The 22,126-nt window shown below is 39.5% G+C and overlaps 1 protein-coding gene across 1 annotated transcript in view; it reads left to right on the forward strand.

The window, feature by feature from the left end:
- The window catches only part of LOC134325658 (ryanodine receptor 3), a 235,154-nt gene that overhangs the window by 14,624 nt on the left and 198,404 nt on the right, over window positions 1–22,126 (forward strand). Inside the window, exon 2 of the mRNA XM_063007904.1 lies at window positions 15,595–15,714. Coding sequence (XP_062863974.1) covers window positions 15,595–15,714 — 120 coding nt within the window. The remainder of the gene's footprint in view (window positions 1–15,594; window positions 15,715–22,126) is intronic.

The following is a 22,126-nucleotide window of genomic DNA, read 5'->3' on the forward strand; positions in this document are numbered from 1 at the left end:
GATTATGTTAGAACTATAAGGTGCTTAAAAGATTTTTGTAATGGAGTTTTGTCATCTCCTGGCTGTGAACCTTGCAGTAGTGAGTGTGAGATCTGATGAGCTGACACTTATCCGAGAATGTTCTGAGCTGTTGAAAGGGGTGACACATGCGCACACACAAACTGTGATAACTCTGGTGCTATTCAAGGAGCTCTTCAGTACTCTTTAAAAAATCATTCAGTTGCAGATGTATGAGATGTAACAAGATAAAGAGTGATCTAAGAGCTGCTTTTTTCTGGCTGAATGATTATCCAGGACGATTATCCAGAACCGTATCTGCAGCAGACACTGCCAATTATGCTTGCTAGATGGCGCCCAGCCAACCGGGGGCAACGCCAAGTTTTGAACTGAGGAGTTCAGAATCTCAGCGCTGGTGTGCTAGCGGAATATCCCTGCCGATAAAATAACAGTCGACAACCTTAAGAAAGTGTTTGTGGCCACTTGTAGCACAATAGTAGTAGAAGTGGGAAGCAGGGAGTGTTGTTTTTTTTTCCAGTGATAACTTGTAGATTCATCACAGCAAGCACAAGGTCTGCTTTATGTGTACAGTTGTATTGGTTTGGCAAATGAGCCAGACTGCGTACATTGCTAACTATCTACTGTGTTTATTTGCAATGCAGGATGATCAGAGTGCATGGATAGATCAGTTGGTGATCCCCAATTTTAATAAAAAATATGCATTTATTGCTTCTTTAAAATGTTCATTTAGATGTACATTGAAACATTTGGGTAGATTCTGCACCTAAGGTTTACCCTGATGTTCACTCAATCACTCAGGCCTCTAAGGGGTCTTTTACCACGCATCACTTAAGCTAATGAAATGTTGGAATAGCCCCAAGAAAAAATGGAAAGGGCAATCTGTAAATAACCCAGATTGCAGGGCTAGATAGAATCTGGTCTTGTTGTTTATTTATGAATCTCACTAGCTGATGTTTAGTGTTGTATAATCTATTGGCTGAGAATTTAAGCATTTTATTAATCAAAACAGTATTGATTTCATAAATAAGCAGCAATAATTGAATATAAGCAGGAAATCTAATATGCATAAAAATGCATACTCTCACAATGGTTTACTTAGCCAGTGAACATGACATGAATGCTGTTTAAAAACACTTGTGTATAAGTTTTATTACTTGCAAGCTTCACAGTTTAATATTCTGTGTATAGTATTTAATTAGTCACAAATTCAGACACTTTCTTAAGGCTACTTTTAAAGGATTTAACTTTCAGACAGTTTGCCAACTTAGAATGTGTAGGCTATGGTATAGCTTTCATCCTACGCTTGGTGACATTTTTTACAAGTGCCTGATTGATGTGAAAAAAATATATCTACTAGTCCTGTCATTATTCATTCCAGTGTGATCCTTGTCCCTGGCTTTCTTTGCAATGATGAGCCATATGTTTTGCATACTAGGTGACTGAGCTGAACACAGGACCTGGAGTGGACTGCAGTGGTCCGTGTACCTTTGGTCATTCGTTTTTCACTTCAAATCGCAAAGCTGAAAAACAAGAAACGGGTAGTTTTTTTGTTTCAAAAAACAATATTGAAAAATGGGGCATTATTCGTAAGTGTTGAAAAAGTAATAATAACACGTCCCCTGTTGTTCTAACTTTTTTGTTTGTATATTTGACGTGCATATATTTGCTCTATCAGCAAAAAACAAACATTATGGGGAAGCGTACTGGACGTTGTACACCACTGTGGTCAGGTTAGTTGTCCGAGACGTTTTTCTTCTATTATAGTATTTCTCTGCCAATAAACGTCCAAAAATTTATAAAATTAACAAAAAGTTATTTGGTTAATTTTTAGTTAAAGCTATTTCTTAATGCGAGGTTCATCTGTGATAATAAACTAAGGGAGCATCTAAAAAGTGCATGAAGTAGAACACTGATTAAAATGCATTAAATGTTGTAATAGTTACATCAGGTGTGTTCGAAAAGCTAGAGATCTCTCTACATAGACAGCATTTTACGTCATCCTATGCGCGCTCCCGAGAATGAGGCTGTTCGAAATCCTAGATGCCTTAATATGCTGTTTAGTTAGGCATCTTAAAATTTCAATGTTATTTTGACTCAAGAACGAGTGAGCATCGGAAGCGTAAACGAAGCGTAGAAAGAGTTATTTTCAAACGTAAATAAATTATTATTGATTTTTAACTTGTATAAACGTGCACGAATGTCATTTATTTGCAAGTTCGGGCTTGTCCGCGAATTTAATCATTTTCGGTACACGGAGGGAGATGTTAGTTGACATGTTAGCGCGCTGTGCCACCCCATCCATGGTTTGAATGGCAAGATGCTAATTGTTTTAGCTTAGTAAGCGAAACCCGATGGAATCGCTGTCTAAGTAGCGCGTTCGAATAACCTGCCTTATAAGTCATTGACTTATTAGAATCCTCTCTACTGAGGCAGCTGCGTATGTAGGCAGTAAGACAGCAAGGCAGCTCCCTAGGTTTTCGAACACACCCATAGTGACATGTACGATTAGTTATGCCTGTATTACAGAATTGAGTTCTATACGGTAAAAAAAAATAATGTAAATTTTGTGACGACGGTGAGACGTTAGTAAACAGCATTCTTTTTCTTAGAATAGCCCTTTTATTTAGGAAAAATAGTTCTTGTGTGAATTACAAGGGCAGGGAATAAGTACGGCAGACACATAAGTCAGAACAGGGGACGCGGCGTTACGTTTTAACAATTTTTTCTCTATCTTCTCAACACTTGTGCTTGATTTACACTGTCTATATGAAGCAAATACTTTTATTTCCGGTTAAACTGATAAAAAATGTTGTTTTTGGAAAATTAAAATACGACCCGTTTTACACTTTCTGCTTGTTTGTTATTTGATTTTTGATCTTGAAACGAAAAACGACTCGTTTTCTTATTTTTCAGTTTTGGTTTTTGAAGTGAAAAATGAATAACCGAAGGTACACGGACCTGCAGTAAGTCTGCTTCATGAGGAAAAAGATCTGCTTACACAGATATGTCGACCTAAAGACTGACATTACTGCCAATGCAATGTTCTTTAAACTTGCTAATTTCTCTGAAAGTGCTGTTCAAGACCGGGACTCTGCAACTTCGTTTTCCACAGAGATGAACTCTGGAAGTCAATCAGTTGCATTTTAAAATCACCAGTGCCCATCTATTTAAAAGTAGCCAGTCCATGCCTTTCACATTAAGCTTGTCTGGAGAAGCAAATGTTGGTCCATATCTCTGAAATTTTATCTCCTGGAAAATTCAGACTGAAGCGCTCTGACATGCAAGTGTTTAATATACATTAGGGATGTAACGATGCACCACAAGGCAGTTAAAAATTGGTGCACACGTGCCACGATTCGAATCAGTAATTCGTGTAAAATGAATCGATATTCATTTTAAACAGCAGAGGACACTGGCGCTATTCACCTCGCCTGGTTGACATCACTACACAGAGTTGTACGGGATTTTCCAGCCAAATTTTTTTATGTGAGGATACTTTCTTTATTTGTATTATTTATTTATTTATTTATTTAATGTGGGATTTGTTTTAAAATTTCATTTCAGTTTTATTTACACAAAAAGGGAAATGTGCAGCATTGTTTTGCATAGTTTGTACCTACCTCAGAAATAAAAGGGCATTCATAATGTAGATAAATATTTGTCTATAGATGAAATTTGTCTCCTTGATAATTCAGACTTAAGCTCTCAGCTATGCTGACTGAATAGTGAGTAGAAACTCTCTCAAGTGTTTAAAACAGTAAAATGTCTCCCTTTCTTTATCCTTTGAATAAATGTTAGGTTTGGACGTGAATGCCATCCACGTCTCAAAGAGCCCCACGACCGTTTATCCAGCTCCCTGCATGCAGACATTGAGCTCATTTAAATTTTATGCCATGTCAGTCAAAAAGTTTCTCAAGCTACCTGACATCCTCAGGCTATAGGTAATGATAGTCCATCGAAACAAAAAAGGCTTCGAGTGGATCGATGCAGTTTAAAGAATTTTTCCCTTACTCAGCCACCTGAAACTGAAGTAGAATGTGTCTGTGTGCACAGTCTATTGGTTCAAGCACTGCTTGGAATTGCCAGCAGAACAGAAAATGATGTTTAAACAAATATTGCTGACACTGTGTTCAGAATTTGATCAGAATCGTTGCACAGTGATTTTCCTGCTGTATAATTCAGAGGAATGTACAACCCCAAATCAGAAAAAGTTGGAACAACATGGAAAATGCAAATAATACAAAAACACAAAGTTTCTCACATTTACTTTGACTGTTATTTGATTGCAGACAGGATGAACCTGAGATATTTCATATTTTATCGGCTCAACTTCATCTTCAATTTCATTTATTAATAAACCTTCATTCCTGAATTTCAGGCCTGCAACACATTCCAAAAAAGTTGGGACAGTAAAGCATTTACCACTTTGTAATGTTGACATTCCTTTTCACAACAATTAAAAGACGTTTTGGCACCAAGGATACCAAGTGGGGTCGGGGGGTCGTCGTCATGTGTCCTTTTAAAATTTTCTATTGGGGACAGGTCAGGACTGCAGGCAGGCCAGTCCAGTACCCGTACCCTCTTCTTCCGCAGCCATGCCTTTGTAATGTGTGCAGCATGTCGTTTTTGCATTGTCTTGTTAAAAAATGCATGGACGTCCCTGGAAAAGATGACGTCTTGAAGGCAGCATATGTTGCTCTAAGATCTCTATGTACTTTTCTGCATTAATGCTGCCATCACAGAAGTGTAAATGACCTTTGCCAAGGGCACTGACACAGCCCATACCATTACAGACCCTGGCTTTTGGACTTGTTGCTGATAACGGTCTGGATGGTCCTTTTCGTCTTTGGTCCAGAGCGCATGGCTTCCCAAAAAAGACCTGGAATGCTGATTCATCTGACCACAATACACGTTTCCACTGTGTGATGGTCCATCCTAGATGCCTCCGAGCCCAGAGAAGTCGCCGCCACTTCTGGACATGGTTAACATAAGGCTTCTTTTTTGCACAGTAAAGTTTTAAGTGGCATTTGTGCATGTAACTCTGTATTGTAGTGCTTGACAAAGGTTTGCCAAAGTAATCCCTCACCCATGTGGTTATATCAGCTATTGTTGAGTGGTGGTTCTTGATGCAGTGCCGTTTGAAGGACGTTCAGCTTAAGCTTGCGCCCTTGTCCTTTACGCACTGAAATTCCTCCCGATTCCTTAAATCTTTTAATGATATTATTCACTGTAGAGGGAGAAATGTGCAAATATTTTCCAATCTTTCTATGAGGTTCATTGTTTTTAAACATTTCAATAATTTTCTCACACATTTGTTGACAAACTGGAGATCCTCTGATCATCTTTGCTCATCAAAGACTCAGCCTTTTTTGGATGTTGCTTTAGTACCAAACCATGATTACAATCACCTGTTGACATCACCTGTTTGCAATCACATCATTATTTAGTTTTTTCACCTCATTACTAGCCCTAAATATCCACTGTCCCAACTTTTTTTGGAATGTGTTGCAGGCCTGAAATGCAGGAATGGAGGTATATTAACAAATTAAATGAAGTCGAGCAGATGAAACATGAAATATCTCAGGTTCATCCTGTCTGCAATCAAATAAAAGTCAAAGTAAATGTGAGAAACTCTGTGTTTTTATTTAAGTTGCATTTTCCATACTGTACCAACTTTTTCTGATTTGGGGTTGTATGAACAGGGTGTACAATTTTGTCTTCAGTTATTCCGGTGAATCCTTTTGCTTTCCCACCCATCAAGGGCGTCATCAGTGGTGAGTGTGCAAATATTTTTTGAATATCAGCAACAATTCTGGCCACAAGGTAAACCGTTGATGTCTGCTGAACACTACGCAGCCTTTTAGTACAGTCACTTGCTGTTCCCTGATGTTATTTAGCATATAATTTATACTGCGCTCAACAGTTCTGGCTGAAACGGGCATGTCTTTAATCTTAGAAACAGTAGTGCCCTTATTTGGTAGACTGCCAAACAAACAACCTGATGCACAAATCCTTCTTTAATGTATTCTCCTGGGATAACTTTTACCATGGCTTCAATTATAAAGCAACACTTGTCTGTCTCTTCTACCTTGACATTGCTTGTTGATTGATTCCATTTTGTCAGCATCATCCTTAAATGAGCTTTGATGCTTTGTCTGAAAATGGCAGCGCACACTGGAGTTGCAACAAATGCCACTTTTGCAGGACATAGCACTTACAGCCAGGTCTTTTTGAGACCGCATTGAGCTGCTATATTATACTCACAAACTTGAAGCTTACTCACACCTTACTTGACACCTAATTAGTCTACTTAACTGGCATAAATTATGGATTTAAAGATCCGATCAATAAGGTGCAGCTCTGAGTTTGAAATTTATTAATTGTTTACACTTTCCAATCAGCGCGACAAATAAATATGCCCCATGTGCCAGCAGTGGAGGGTTGTTTCGGTTTCTTGTGTATCTGTGTAAGAACTATGTTGCTAAATGACATTGCTAAAGTAGGACAACAAGAGCATTTGTGAGGTCAAGCACTGATGTTGATCAATGTAATCTCTTAATTAATAATAGACTCTGTAAGCAAATACTATTTAATATAATAGATTTTTTACAATTGATATTTGGAGGATTTGGAAGGGTGTTCACAAACTATATAATGCGCCTTTGTTCACATAACTCATGTTTGTTTTGAAGTGAAGTCAGAAGCGATGCTGCAAAGTGTTAGAACCAGAGTTTGACATTTTCAAATGGCACATCATTATTTGTAGGAGGTTTTTTCTTCTCTTTTTAAAGTTACTGTTCAACAATTATGGCAAAGACCAATCCATCATCCCTGTGCCATTTGCTGTACAGTAATTCCTCTGAGTCTGAAAATCATCAATCTGTTGTCTCATAATCTCATAATTTTTTACCTAATCAATTCTAATGAGTCACTTTTAGCTTTTTCTTAGAACAGAACAACTCAGAACAGCTGTCTGTGAAATCAGGTTTTCATTTATCCTGTAAGCACATCTCAGCAGAAATCCCCCTCTCAAATTTAACTCCATTAAAGGAGACTGACAGATGAGACTCTGTGGAACTAAGCCAACTCACAGTGCTGGACTGTCTGATGAGGGTCTTCTGGAATGATCAATCAACCTGCCACTAAATGAAGAAAAAGCATTAGATAAGGAAACTTTCTGTCTTCTTTGAAAAAAAAGATTGATTGTTACAGTTACCATAAAATAACCATTGTGAAGATATACAGTACTGTGCAAACATCTTAGGCCACCATTAAATTTGTAGATTTAGCATCGGTTCAATAGCCACAGATCTCTAAATACAGGCAGTATTAAAAATTCTGAAAAAAAAACCCTGCTTCTCTAGGCTTATATGGCAAGTATTTAGTGTGGCCTCCCCTTACACCTGAGCAATAGCAGGAACCTGGCTCTCTTAAACCTAAACGGAATTAAAACTTAATTAATGTCATTGCTAACATCTGTGTTTGTCCTACTATTTGATTAAATTTTTAAAATGACTGCTATAAAAAGATGTATTACAGCAGGTTTTGTAAGACTTGTTTGAGCATTACACAAATTTGATACATAAGTTTAATTCATTGGAAGCTTGCTAATGTACTATATTGCCAAAAGTATTCACTCACCCATCCAAATCATTGAAAATTAAAGCACGCCACCACTGGACTCTAGAGCAGTGGAGACGTGTTCTCTGGAGTGACGAATCACAGTTTTCCATCTGGCAATCTGATGGACGAGTCGGGGTGTGGCGGTTGCCAGGAGAACGGTACTTGTCTGACTGCATTGTGCCAAGTGTAAAGTTTGGTGGAGGGGGGATTATGGTGCGGGGTTGTTTTTCAGGAGTTGGCTCGGCCCCTTAGTTCCAGTGAAAGGAACTCTTAATGATTCAGCATACCAAGAGATTTTGGACAATTTCATGCACAACTTTGTGTGAATAGTTTAAGGATGGCCCCTTCCTGTTCCAACATGACTGCGCACCAGTGCACAAAGCAAGGTCCATAAAGACATGGATGAGCGAGTTTGGTGTGGAAGAACTTGACTGGCCTGCACAGAGTCCTGACCTCAACCCGATGGACCAACATCAGTGTCTGACCTCACAAATGCGCTTCTGGGAGAATGGTCAAAAATTCCCAGAAACACACTCCTAAACCTTGTGGAAAGCCTTCCCAAAAGAGTTGAAGCTGTTATAGCAGCAAAGGGTCCCAACTTTTTCTGATTTGGGGTTGTAGTTTCTCCCACATCTTCTAATACAATCATAAAACTGAGTCTTATATTACATTATTTCTGCTGAGAACTTCCTGTTGTTTGCTAATATTGGTTGACAATGTCACATCTATAATGCTGATATTTCTCTTAATACAACTGAAACACTTAGAATAGAATTAGTGTTTTAATTTAATTCACTTTTACAATACTTCAGGTATATCAGCTTTTCTCTATTATACTCCATCAGCTGATCTTTCCCACCCTTGACATATAAAAACAGCTCAGTTACCACAGAAACGTTGCTGCGGTCTTCTGGTGCTGTTCGGCCTGCTGTGCTCCGTCTTTTCCTCCTACATAAAGAACGTCATCACACAATAAGTAGATGTGCACACAACAGTATCTCAACTCAGATTTCACATTTTAGCACTTCAACGTAATATTTCTTAGTAGCAGTATTCTGGTCGTGTAATGACGTAGCGGGATCATGCACCTTTTCTGACATTCATGCTAAAATCTAATATAAAGAGCAAATTGGTTTTCCTGTTGCATGCTAATATATTTTGACGTTATTACCTTCCAAACGCCTGCCTCATAAAAAATTCACATCACTTTAACAGCCTCTGCATCCCCAGAGCTCCTCCTTGAAGATATCTGCTCTTTTTATTAGGCCCTGGTACTGCAGAGTCAATTATATGTGGGATAAAACATTGCATTCTTCTGCTACAGCAGCAGTAGCTGGGAGGGTAGTGTTGAACTGCTAAGCCTTCTGCTCTGTGTGTATAGGTATGTGTATGTGGGGGTGTCAGCAAAAACTATAGTGAAATTAAAGATTTTTTAAATAATGCAGTCATTTCCAATTAGGACAATTGGGACAGTATGGAAAATGCAAATTAAACAATAATACAGTGTTTCTTACATTTACTTTGACTTTTATGTGATTACAGACAGTTTGAACCTGAGATATTTCATGTTTGATCTGCTCAACTTCATTTCATTTATTAATAAACATCCATTCCTGCATTTCAGGCCTGCAACACATTCCAAAAAAAGTTAAAATGGGGGCAACTTAGGGCTAGTAATGAGGTAAAAAACTAAATAATTATGTGATTCCAAACAGGTGATGTCAACAGGTGATTGTAATCATGGTTTGGTACAAAAGCAGCATCCAGGTAAGCCTGAGTCTTTGATGAGCAAAGATGATCAGAGAATCTCCAGTTTGTCAACAAATGTGTGAGAAAATGATTGAAATGTTTAAAAAACAATGTACCTCAAAGAAAGATTGGAAGGGATTTGCATTTTTCTCCCTCTACAGTGCATAATATCATTAAACCATTCAAGGAATCAGGAGGAATTTCAGTGCGTAAGGGCCAAGGGCGCAAGCTTAAGCTGAACGCCCGTGATCTTCGATCCCTCAGACGGCACTGCATCAAGAACCGCCACTCAACAATAGCTGATATAACCACATGGGTGAGGGATTACTCTGACAAACTTTGTCAAGCACTACAATACAGAGTTACATGCACAAATGCCACTTAAAACTTTACTGTGCAAAAATGAAGCCTTATGTTAACCCTGTCCAGAAGCTACGTCGACTTCTCTGGGCTTGGAGGCATCTAGGATGGACCATCACACAGTGGAAACGTGTATTGTGGTCAGATGAATCAGTATTCCAGGTATTTTTTGGAAAAAACGGACGCCGTGTGCTCTGGACCAAAGACGAAAAGGACCATCCAGACTGTTATCAGCAACAAGTCCAGGGTCTGTCATGGTATGGGGCAAAACCACATGCTGCACACATTACAAAGGCATGGCTGTGAAAGAAGAGGGTACGGGTACTGGACTGGCCTGCCTGCAGTCCTGACCTGTCCCCAATAGAGAATGTGTGGAGAATTTTGTAACGAAAAATGCGACAACAACCCCCCGTACTGTTGCACATCTTAAGACGTGTTTGACGTGTAAGAAACTGTGTTTTTTTTATTATTTGATTTTCCAGGCTGTCTGCCTTCTTGTGGCTATGTCAGCCTCCACTCTTTTGGGAATGCGTGTCGGTGGAAATTGCTGCCCCTTCAGTTGACAGAGCTGTTGTAAGGTCAGGCACTGATGATTAATGAGAAAGTCTGATGATGGATGAGAAGTAATTTTATATATGCTTTAGAAATGGATGTGGGGATGTGACTGAAACACCCAAGGGTGTCCACATACTCTTGTCCATGTAGTGACCCAATTATTTGTTTATTTATTTAATTTTATTAAAAAGAGCCCGGATAGGCTCAAACTATGTCTATAATAGCTGAATGTCCTTCATATATGGTTGGTTTAGCCATTGTCAAAGACTATCAAGCTGTGCATATCCTCCCTTTACATACTGACTTTTTGCTTGTTTTATCCACTGGTTTAATGGATGCTAATGAGAAGTGCTGATACTCTGCTGTGCTATAAAGAAACGTATGGTCTCGTGCAAGACTCTCGCAGTAAGGAGTTCTGCATTGCTGTAAAGGGGCCATTCCAAATTGCAATATCAACCCAAAAGTGCTAAAGGACCATTAACAGTGCAGCTGACGACATACATTCTGTATTTATGTTCTACCCTGAGAGAATTGGAACAGTGATTGCTCCACAAATTGTGCCACAGGAGATTGTAGTCACATAAAACACTATTAACATACACTCTGTTGTGAAGTCTGGAGTCTGTATTAATCTTTCCAGTCGTTTTTTGTAGCTTGTGGGTCTTTTGCGTCACATCATGCCCTGTTGGTTTCTGAGGTTGACTAAAATAGTTTTTGCACTCAGTATAAATCAGGCAGCGTTGGTGTCTTTTTGCCTCTCAGCGCTGAACTGAAAGTAGAAAGTCTGCTTGCAGCAATGTGAGCTACATCTAAGTGGCCTTAATTCTTCATTATACTTGTGTCTGCATCTCTGAGATGATGTGCAGGGGTCTGTGTGGATCCACATCTACATAGTGCTGTAAAAAAAGCCCTCTGTCCTCTGATCTTTTTTTTAGGTGACATGGTGGCTTGATGGGTAGCACTGTCACCTTACAGCAAGAAGCTCCTGCATCACTCTTCCTCTCCACTAATGTCGATCCCTGCTTTGATTCGAGGAGAACGAAGCTAACTCACGCCTTCTCCGACGTGTGCAGTAGCCGACTGCATCTTTTCACTATAAACATCAATATAAACATTGACACCTATTCTTCAAGCAAGACAGACTGGACATGCTAAAATGCACGTTGATGAACCACAGTCCTCCTTGAAGAATGTGCTTTGCATAGATGATGCAAATACAGCTTCTTGGCAAGTCACAGCAGCTTTGTTTGTGGGAGAAAACAATTATCCTATTCTACTGAGAAATCCAAAATACCAGGATGATCTACCAACATACCAGATTCAAGACACTCAGTGCCTGAAACAGCAAAGCAACCCCAAACCATCATTAAGCCTCCTCAATGTTTCGCAGTATATCAGCTATTGTTAAGTGGCGGATCTTGATGCAGTGCCGTCTGAGGGATTGAAGATCACAGGCGTTCAGCTTAAGTTTGCGCCCTTGGCCTTCACACACTGAGATTTCTCCTGATTCATTGAATCCTGTAATGATATTATGCACTGTAGAGGCACTTCCAATCTTTTCAGTCTTTGAGGTACATTGTTTTTAAACATTTCAATAATTTCTCACACATTTGTTGACAAACTGGAGATCCTCTGATCATCTTTGCTCATCAAAGACTGAGCCTTTCCTGGAAGCTGCTTTTGTACCAAACCATGATTACAGTCACCTGTTTGGAATCACATCATTATTTAGTTTTTTCACCTCATTACTAGTCCTAAATTGCCCCCGTCCCAACTTTTGTTTGGAATGTGTTGCAGGCCTGAAATGCAGGAATGGAGCTATATTAACACATGAACTTACGTTGAGCAGACACAACATGAAATATTTTGGGTTCAAACTGTCTGCAATCAAATAAAAGTCAAAGTAAATGTAAATAAAGGAACACTGCATTTTTATTTTATTTGCATTTTCCGTACTGTCCCAACATTTTCTAATTTGGGGTTGTAATTATTTTTAATGTGTTTAAAGAAACACTGATAAAAGTGATGTCTTATAAAATAGGCTTTTTATTTTAATCTTAATATTCATGTTAGAATTATAACTGATAAAATGTTGTCTGTAGCTATCCACATTATATTCAGATACCACATCACAGATCACTTGCAGAATAATGAAGTGAAATTCTTTAGGTTAACAATAGCAAATTGATTCTTGTCTTCGCTGCAAAATGGGTGCAATTTATCACCCCTATTATATTTGGGAAACTGCTGATCACTGCAAATTGCCTTTTGATGTGGAACTAGCCACCCAGAGTGTAAGTAATCTTGATTTATCTTGATTTCTTCCATAAGGCTGGCATGGCTCAGCTCAGGGATGACAGAGAAGCAAGGCCCGTCGGGCAGTTCCTGCTGAAAAGTGCGTACTGGCAAAAAACACAAGAGTTGTCAGCATTCGAGTGATTTATTTGGCAGAATCTATTATCTGAAGTGACTTATAATTAAGACAGGATGCAATCTAAGTAATTGATTTCTCTGTTGTGAGTATTACGGTCCAATGCTGGCTCCGACTCGGCACAAATTCTCCTAGGGGATTTCCTTCTGGAATCAAAACGGACTTGTATGCCAGTCATTATGAGCCAAAAATTCTTGTCTAGTCTGGTCATAATACACAAAACAAGCCAAAACCACAAAAATAACCCACAAATTAAACCAGACAGTAAAAGTGTTTTATGATTTCTGTACTCATTACTTTCTTACTCATTATTCAGATTTGAATCACAGTGCTAAATTAGGAAAAATTATTTTGGAAACACATTTAAACCCTTATTTAATAGATATTAAAACTTCACTGCCTAAAAAGCATTTTTATCACTTCACTTCTTCAGTCAGGGGTTGGCTGTGTTTCTTCAGTGGTAGCTCAGCAGTTAAACTGGCCTGGTAATCTAAAGGTTTCTGGTTCAAGCCCCAGCACATTAAAACCAGCCATAACATTAAAACCACCTCCTTGTTTCTACACTCACTGTCCATTTTATCAGCTCCACTTACCATATAGAAGCACTTTGTAGTTTTACAATTACTGACTGTAGTCCATCTGCCCCCTTTTATGCTGTTCTTCAAGGGTCAAGACTCTCCCAGGACCACTACAGAACAGGTATTATTTGGGTGGTGGATAAGTGCATGAGACACAGCAGCACTGATGGAGTTTTTAAACACCTCACTGTCACTGCTGGACTGAGAATAGTCCACCAACCAAGAATATATCCAGCCAAAAGCGCCCCACAGGCCTCGTCCTGTGACCACTGATGAAGGTCTAGAAGATGACCAACTCAAACAGCAGCAATAGATGAGCGATCGTCTCTGACTTTACATCTACAAGGTGAACCAACTAGGTAGGAGTGTCTAATAGAGTGGACAGTGAGTGGTCACGGTATTTAAAAACTCCAGCACCGCTGCTGTGTCTGATCCACTCATACCAGCACAACACTCACTAACACAGTATGCAGAGAAACAGATGGACTACAGTCAGTAATTGTAGAATTACAAAATGCTTCTATATGGTCATTGGAGCTGATAACATGGACAGTGAGTGTAGAAACAAGGAGGTGGTTTTAATGTTATGGCTGATCAGTGTATGTAGGCTAACTGACACATAAGATTGGTCAGTACCACTGGGCTGTGATGAGAGAATGATTGGGATAAAGTAATGACATAGCCTCTGCATCATTAAGGCTAAAACTGACAACCTCCTGACAACAGTGTTGTGACACTCAGAAGGACTTTTTCTCCTAAATGAGTTAAAGAAAAGGAAGAGATAATTGGATGTGGTGTTTGAGGCAGAAACACTTAATTTGTGTTTATACGAGGTCTATTTGCGTTCAAATATTTTGCTTACGTTATGTTTGTTTCTAAAGAGTCAGCAAAGAAAAATGATCTGCAATTATGTGACAATTATAAATCAGAGCAACATGATGAGCTAATTATGATAAGCACCAGCTAAAATTATTTTAATTTACTCAGTTATGCATGGTTTTTTTACCACATCTTTTTTTTATATGCTTGAAAATTTGCCAATTTTTGGATTCTCATTCATTTTTCCCACCCACTGAGCACTTCTTCAGGTTCACCTGTCTTGTACATGCACAGTTTAGTGTTTTTTTTATTATAAGTTTACCAGAGAAATACATTCGTCAATATACACTTACTGACTTAATATCGTTTTTATATCTAGTGCAAAACAAAATACTCCTTTATTTCATAGCTGTCTTTTTTAACCTCATAGTAATATTAAAGTTATATTAAAGAGCCTTTCCCAGCTTTTCAATGGCCGCAAGGCACACAACGGGGACGGGGCACCACTCCATCGCAAGGCAGACACACACACACACATCCATTCACCTATAGGGCAATTCAGTGTCTCCAATTAACCTGACTGCATGTTTTTGGACTGTGGGAGGAAACCAGAGCTCCCGACTGCCTCGCCTGGGGATCAAACCTGGGACCTTCTTGCTGTGAGACGGCAGTGCTACCCACCGAGCCACCATGGATGCTCAATCTTGTAATTTTCCACCCAATCTAGTTGTATCCAATTACCCGACTGCATTACGCTTCCTCTATACTGATGCTGATCTCCACTTCTGATTGAGGAGAGCGAGACTGACACGTGTGCATTAGCCGCGTCTCATGCATCTTTTCACCTGCATGAGATGCGTACATACGCGGAGAGACACACCCTGATCAATGCATTATTCCTCGACTCTGTGCAGGTGCCATCAACCAGCCAGCAGAGGTCGTAATTGCATCAGTTATGAGGAGTCCCTATCCGACTCCCCACCCTGTATGAACAACAGCCAATCGTTGTTCATGTAGACGCCCAGCCAAGCCGGATGGCAGGGGGGTCGCGGTGGAGGTGTTCTAGCGTGTTTTACCGCTGCGCCATCTGAGCGGCTATCTTGTACTCTTTTGTTTGACTGCAAATCATTTTGATATTACATCTAATATCGTACATACGGCAAGGTTTCATACTACTGTGGTAAATATAGTCACATGGAATCAGGAGTACTAGGATAAACCATTGTCAGTTTACACAGCCCGCCTCTGTATTTAGAAACTCAAAGAGAAAACCATACATACATTCTCTGCAAATTGCAAATACACTGCCAAGTTCTCTGGACCTGAGCTCATCTCAAATGGACCAAAAGACTGTGGAAATGTGCTGTGGTCAGATGAATCCTGGTTTCAGCTTGTATTTGGAGGAAAACACACTTCATGTACCGTTGTTTATTTTATTTTTCATGTTTGTTTTATTAACAGGACGATGAAGTGGTGTTGCAGTGTGTGGCCTGTATCCAGAAGGAGAATCGCAAGTTCTGCCTGTCTGCTGAGGGACTCGGAAATCGGCTGTGTTACTTGGAGCCCACTTCAGATGCCAAGGTATGCATAAAAAAAAGGCTGATTTTAGTATTCCGATTTGTGTAGTAACCGAGGGAAATTGTCAGGAAATTGTCAGGGTTGTACAGTCATGAAAAGTGTTTGTTGCAGTCGGCCTAATTTTTATCTGTTGCCTTGACTTTGTTAACTTGGTAGGCTTATATTCCCAAGACTATTGGCATAAATAATGTGATTCTTTTGTGTACTTTTCATTATGGTTAGAATCTAATCCTCTTTACTTTGTAAAATACCCAGAAATGAGTTAACATGTAGTCAATGAAAGTGCTAATGATGCCCCTTGTTCTGGCCAGGATTGTGGCAGGCCTATTTCTAACATAAAAACACTAGGCGCAAGGCAGCAATACCCTAGACAGGGTACCGATCCATTACAAAACTGGCTATCCCAGGCTGCAATAAGGCCCCCACTAAGAGCTGCTTCCTACACACCTACACAAAAGCCTGTTGACTTATTGATCAGTAGTCAGCCAATCCAAGAATTTGTCAGAAGGAAGCCTTGTGTCATATATACATATACATCAGCCATAACATTAAAACCGCCTCCTTGTTTCTACACTCACTGTCCATTTTATCAGCTCCACTTACCATATAGAAGCACTTTAAAATTACTGACTGTAGTCCATCTGTTTCTCTACATACTTTTTAGCCTGCTTTTACCCTGTTCTTCAATGGTCAGGACCCCCAGAGGACCACCACAGAGCAGGTATTATTTAGGTGGTGGATAATTCTCAGCACTGCAGTTACAATGACATAGTGGTGGTGTGTTAGTGTGTGTTGTGCTGGTATGAGTGGATCAGACACAGCAGCACTGATGGAGTTTTTAAATACCGTGTCCACTCACTTTCCACTCTATTAGACACTCCTACCTAGTTGGTCCACCTTGTAGATGTAAAGTCAGAGACGATCGCTCATCTATTGCTGCTTTTTGAGTTAGTCATCTTCTAGACCTTCATCAGTGGTCACAGGATGCTGCTCACAGGGCGCTGTTGGCTGGATATTTTTGGTTGGTGGACTATTCTCAGTCCAGCAGTGACAGTGAGGTGTTTAAAAACTCCACCAGCACTGCTGTGTCTTATCCACTCATACCAGCACAACACACACTAACACACCACCACCATGTCAGTGTCACTGCAGTGCTGAGAATGATCCACCACCTAAATAATACCTGCTCTGTAGTGGTCCTGTGAGAGTCCTGACCATTGAAGAACAGCATGAAAGGGGGCTAACAAAGCATCCAGAGAAACAGATGGACTACAGTCAGTAATTGTAGAACTACAAAGTGCTTCTATATGATAAGTGGAGCTAATAAAATGGACAGTGAGTGTAGAAACAAGGAGGTGGTTTTAATGTTATGGCTGATTGGTGTACACAAGTGCAGTACAAGATGGGAGAAAACAAAACCAGAACCTACAATCACTGCAAAAATCCACACTGAACCAGGCAGTGTGGTGCTGTAGGAGATTGGTGCACCCCTGGAAGGAAAAAGAACACATCAGGGTATAACTGCAGTTCAGCTACCTTTGCCTCTGGGACAGAGAGAGATGGTCCTTTACAGCAAGTAGAATGGACTGTTTTGGGGCACTCTGGTCCCAACTCATTTCTCTCTGCCACAGTTATCACCAGAGCAACAGGGACTGCCTTTGTCTATTTTTAGGAAGTGTATATGGTATATCTGATAAGCACTTTCCCTCATAACGCACATCTCCAACTCACTGTGTGACCTCAAGGGCCTTTGTCAACTGGCAAATAATTTTGAAGCAGCGGTAGGGACCAATACAGAACTGTATGTACTGGTGCAAGGTGTCCATGATTTGCACATCTATTATATTGCGGTTCCGGAGCCTGGAGTAAATTTTTTTGATAAGTGACCCAGTTCATGTAATTTTCCTTGTAGTTCTAGGATATTTCAGCTTTTCTTCATCACATCCAGCACCCCCTGGGGTTTCAGGTTATAAGTTTCAAACAGTTGGATTAAGGAAGAGGCCTTGGACACCTTTTGTATTGCAAAAAAATAAGGGGCTCCGACCATTCATCACAATGTTGCTGTCTTCATGTACATACGGATCATTTTATTAGAATTTCCCACCAGTTCGTCCATCTGAGGATGGTGCACGCTGTTGCAAATGGCCTTACTCTGTAATAATCAGTGGATTTAGTGTAGTGTCCATGACATAAATGCAGTGCCCTGGTTAGTCAGGATCTCTTTCGAGATCCTGACTCAGGAGATCACGTAAAACGAGGCTATAAATTCCTGCTTTGTACAGCTTACACTGTTTTTGTTGAGATAAGCTTGTAAGTCCTCTACTTCATCAACCTTTAACGTGCAAACTTTAAAGATGCAAACGGCCGGCACGGTGGGTAAGTGGGTAGCACTGTCGCCTCACAGCAAGAAGGTCCTGGGTTCGATCCCCAGGTGTAAAACATGATGTTAAAATCCTAATAAACAAAGATGCAAACATCCGTATCCATTGGTTTAAAATGTGTTTAAATAAGTGCAAAATTCCAAATTGTGCTGAAATTTCAAATTTAGTGAAGGTTTATTTGTGTGTCTGCTGCTTGGAGGCGTACAGATCCCATGCTTCGAGTAAGCGTTTATCATGTCTAGTGTTTGTTCTCTTCAGAGTACAGTGGTGGCTTGAAACTTGAAGTCAATTGACTCTGGGAGTGGCGTTGAGTTTCAAGGTATTTTTTTCCATAAGGATGTATGGGAAACATGTTAATGTGTTCCTTGTTCCCGTGGAACTGCATATATTTTAGGCTAATATAGGGTTTTTTTACACTTATGCACTGAAAATAGCAGAAATTACTATAAAAAACACTGAAATACAATTGAAAAATACAATAAAACCTGCACTTTGCCTTTACTTTTTTATTGTTTCCTTATGCTTCTTAATCGTGGAGATGCTTGATCTTGGAAAACTGTATTCCGTTCAGTAAAGGCGCATTTACATGAGAAGGGGCAAAATAGCATTTGCGCTGGCTGTGCCATCATTTCCTATGGCGTATGGCAGTGCACAAAACTCAACGTGACTTATTGTACTGAAACGAGAGAGGAGTTTCATTAGTGAAAAGAACTTAGGGTTTAGTGTTCGTATGTCATTCTTTTAATTTATTAAGTCACATTAAGCTTTTTTAAAAGCGTTTTAGACTCTCTCAGAAAAGCTGATATTCACAATTTCTCAGAACCCCGAGCTATAACACAAGTTTAAAAGTGAAACAGAAGAAAATCCAGATAAACACAGATACATGTGGAGCTTTCAGAGTGAATTTGACGGTTATTCCACACAAATGCAGATTTGTCTCATATTCGCACTTTAATGACAATGTGCTACGCCACTCAAGCCAAGTGCTGAACAAAGCGGTAGTCGTAAACGTCGAGGACGAATTTCTCGACGGATGCCGTCGAGTTTCACAGATTTAGAGTTTAGGGGATGTCGAGTTACAATGTACCACTGTACTCCTGAGCCCATGTGGCTATCACAGCAGCATGACGGTTTCTCATGCAATGCCATATAAGAGCTCAAAGGTCACAGATTGTATTTCCTGCATATTTTCACAATATTAGGTACTGTAGATGGTAAAAGACTAAATAATTTGGAATCTTACATTAAAAAATGTTTTCAAACTGTCTCTTGAAGTTTGGCACAAAGAGGTGAGCCATGACCCATCATTGCTTTAGTGAATCCTTTTGTTATACCCAATCATGATTCCCTCACCTGTTACCAATTCACCTGCCTATTGTGGTACACTAACTTAAATATTCTAAAAACTTTGCACTATTATTTTGTTCCTGTTTCAACTTTTTGTAATGTGTTGCAGGCATTAAATTCTTAATTGCTTATATATATACGTGTATATATATATATATATATATATATATATATATATATATATATATATATATTAAATACAAAGAAGTTAAACAGTGAAAACACTGGAGATGCATTTTAGTTGGATTTTCTTTTTAATTGCATGCAGATTCTTGCTGGGAAACTAAGTGTGGGTTTGGAAAACATGTGACACTGGCAGAACTTTTCTGTCTGTGCCCAATATAACACAAACCACCTTCCCAAAAGCGCCTACAGAGCCTTCTAGGTCATTTTCTGGGGATTATGAGTAGGCTCCAATGCTCTATTTTAGAGTGTTCTGTAAACAAGTAATGCAAAATTTGTACTTTATATAGAGCTACGCTATTTTTGGGGAGATTATACGGCATATATTGTTTTATAAATACTAGATATAAGTGTAGTGGAACAATATACAAGGCAATATTGGATTTTTGAAATGGTTTTGACAGTACTGTAAACGTTATGATATAGGACTTAAGAGTCGCTGTAGTTGATTCCCCGTTTGACCTTTTTGTCCTTGGACATAGCCAGCTGTGTCTGTTAAGCGCCCAGCCAGCCTGCACATACAGGCTGCTGTGATTTGGTTCCATTTGTGTGTGTGTGTGTTAGAACATGATCCAGTTTAGTTCCTTAGTTCAACTTACTACTAAGTAAAAAGGGAACAGTTACCTGCAATCCATTTATCTTATAGCAGGTTCAGGGCTCAGGTATTACCTCAAACTGTCAGCCTGCTGTGTTGGCTGGCCTCTTTGGCACTGATTCCAACTCATCTCAGTCTCCTATGCTTATTTTCTGTACTGATTTTGACACCCCTGGAGTCATTTAGCACCTGCTTACTTTGTTTTGCATTTGGGACAAGGGTGTTGGAACACAGGCAAAGAGGGTTTTTGGACAAGGATTATCGGTAATAAAATGTGTTGTCCTGCACCTGCCACAAATTACCACTGACTTATTGACGTATTACTGACTTTTTATGTGCTTATTTTTTGGGTAGTTTAAGAAGAACTAGATTTACTTTCAATACATATTTTTAGCTTTTCTTCATCTTCATCTAATGATTATTATTATTTTTATTAGTGTCTTTACGTCTATTCTGACTCCTGGTGACCACATGGATATTCTTAAGAACTAAGAATCTTCTCTTCTGTTTGGGTCTTCAGGTCTTTTTATTAAATTGATTCATCTTAATATACACCGATCAGCCATAACAATAAAACCACCTCCTTGTTTCTACACTCAGCTCCACTTACCATATAGAAGCTCTTTGTAGTTCTACAATTACTGACTGTAGTCCATCTGTTTCTCTGCATGCTTTGTTAGCCCCCTTTTATGCTGTCCTTTAATGGTCAGGACTCTCCCAGGACCACCACAGAGCAGGTATTATTTGGGTGGTGGATCATTCTCAGCACAGCAGTGACACTGAAATGGTGGTGGTGTGTTAGTGTGTGTTGTGCTGGTATGAGTGGATAAGACACAGCAGCACTGGAATGAGAATAGCCCACCAAACAGAACTATATCCAGCCAACAGCGCCCCGTGGGCAGCGTCCTGTGACCACTGATGAAGGTCTAGAAGATGACCAACTCGAACAGCAGCAATAGATGAGCGATCGTCTCTGACTTTACATCTACAAGGTGGACCAACTAGGTAGGAGTGTCTAATAGCGTGGACAGTGAGTAGACATGGTATTTAAAAACTCCAGCAGCGCTGCTCTGTCTGATCCACTTATACCAGCACAACACTGTGGGGGTCCTGACCATTAAAGAACAGGGTGCAAGCAGGCTAAAAAGATATGTAGGGAAACAGATGGACTATAGTCAGTAATTGTAGTACTTCAAGGTGCTTCTATATGGTAAGAGGAGCTGATAAAATGAACAGTGAGTGTAGAAACAAGGAGGTGGTTTTAATGTTATGGCTGATTGGTGTATGGGAAAGTCTTTAAGAAAATTTTAAACTTGCATTTTCAGCATGACAGAAAAAAACTTAACTTTTTAACTTCTCATACAAAGCACCATGTGTTTAAAAAGTTTAATGGATGCTAATTCTGTCCATGGCAATTAAGTGGAATCAAAATGCTTGGACTGCTAGGCAATTTTGATACCTACATTTGCCAGCATAAGATTATCTGCCTACTTTGTTTGACTGTCTCATGTGGCCTCCATATCTGTTAAGCACCTTGTGAACCTTAGAGAGGAATATTAACTAAAATGAAATTGCACTATATAGTCTCGAACTACCTTTCATGCTTCTTGCAAAAACAGAATTAATGCAAGTCATGCAAATAAGAACTCAAAAAGGTGACCGGGACTGAAACTAGAGTTGGGAACCAATAGATTGTGACCAGTATCTGGTTCATCTGGTGTTTTTCTTTTCTTTTTCAAGACAGATTTTAACATCTGACTCAGCAGACGGTAAGTGTCATAAAAAAAGGAGAGGGTGAGAAAAACCATGTCCATTACACAGCAAAGAATCTGAGTTGTGGTAGAAGGTAATGGAACTAAAGCCACAGAAGTTGCTTCCTCATTTAGTGAATCTTCACTGAGGTCATAAA

Source organism: Trichomycterus rosablanca, chromosome 13, assembly GCF_030014385.1.
Source record: "Trichomycterus rosablanca isolate fTriRos1 chromosome 13, fTriRos1.hap1, whole genome shotgun sequence".
NCBI classification, from domain to species: domain Eukaryota; kingdom Metazoa; phylum Chordata; class Actinopteri; order Siluriformes; family Trichomycteridae; genus Trichomycterus; species Trichomycterus rosablanca.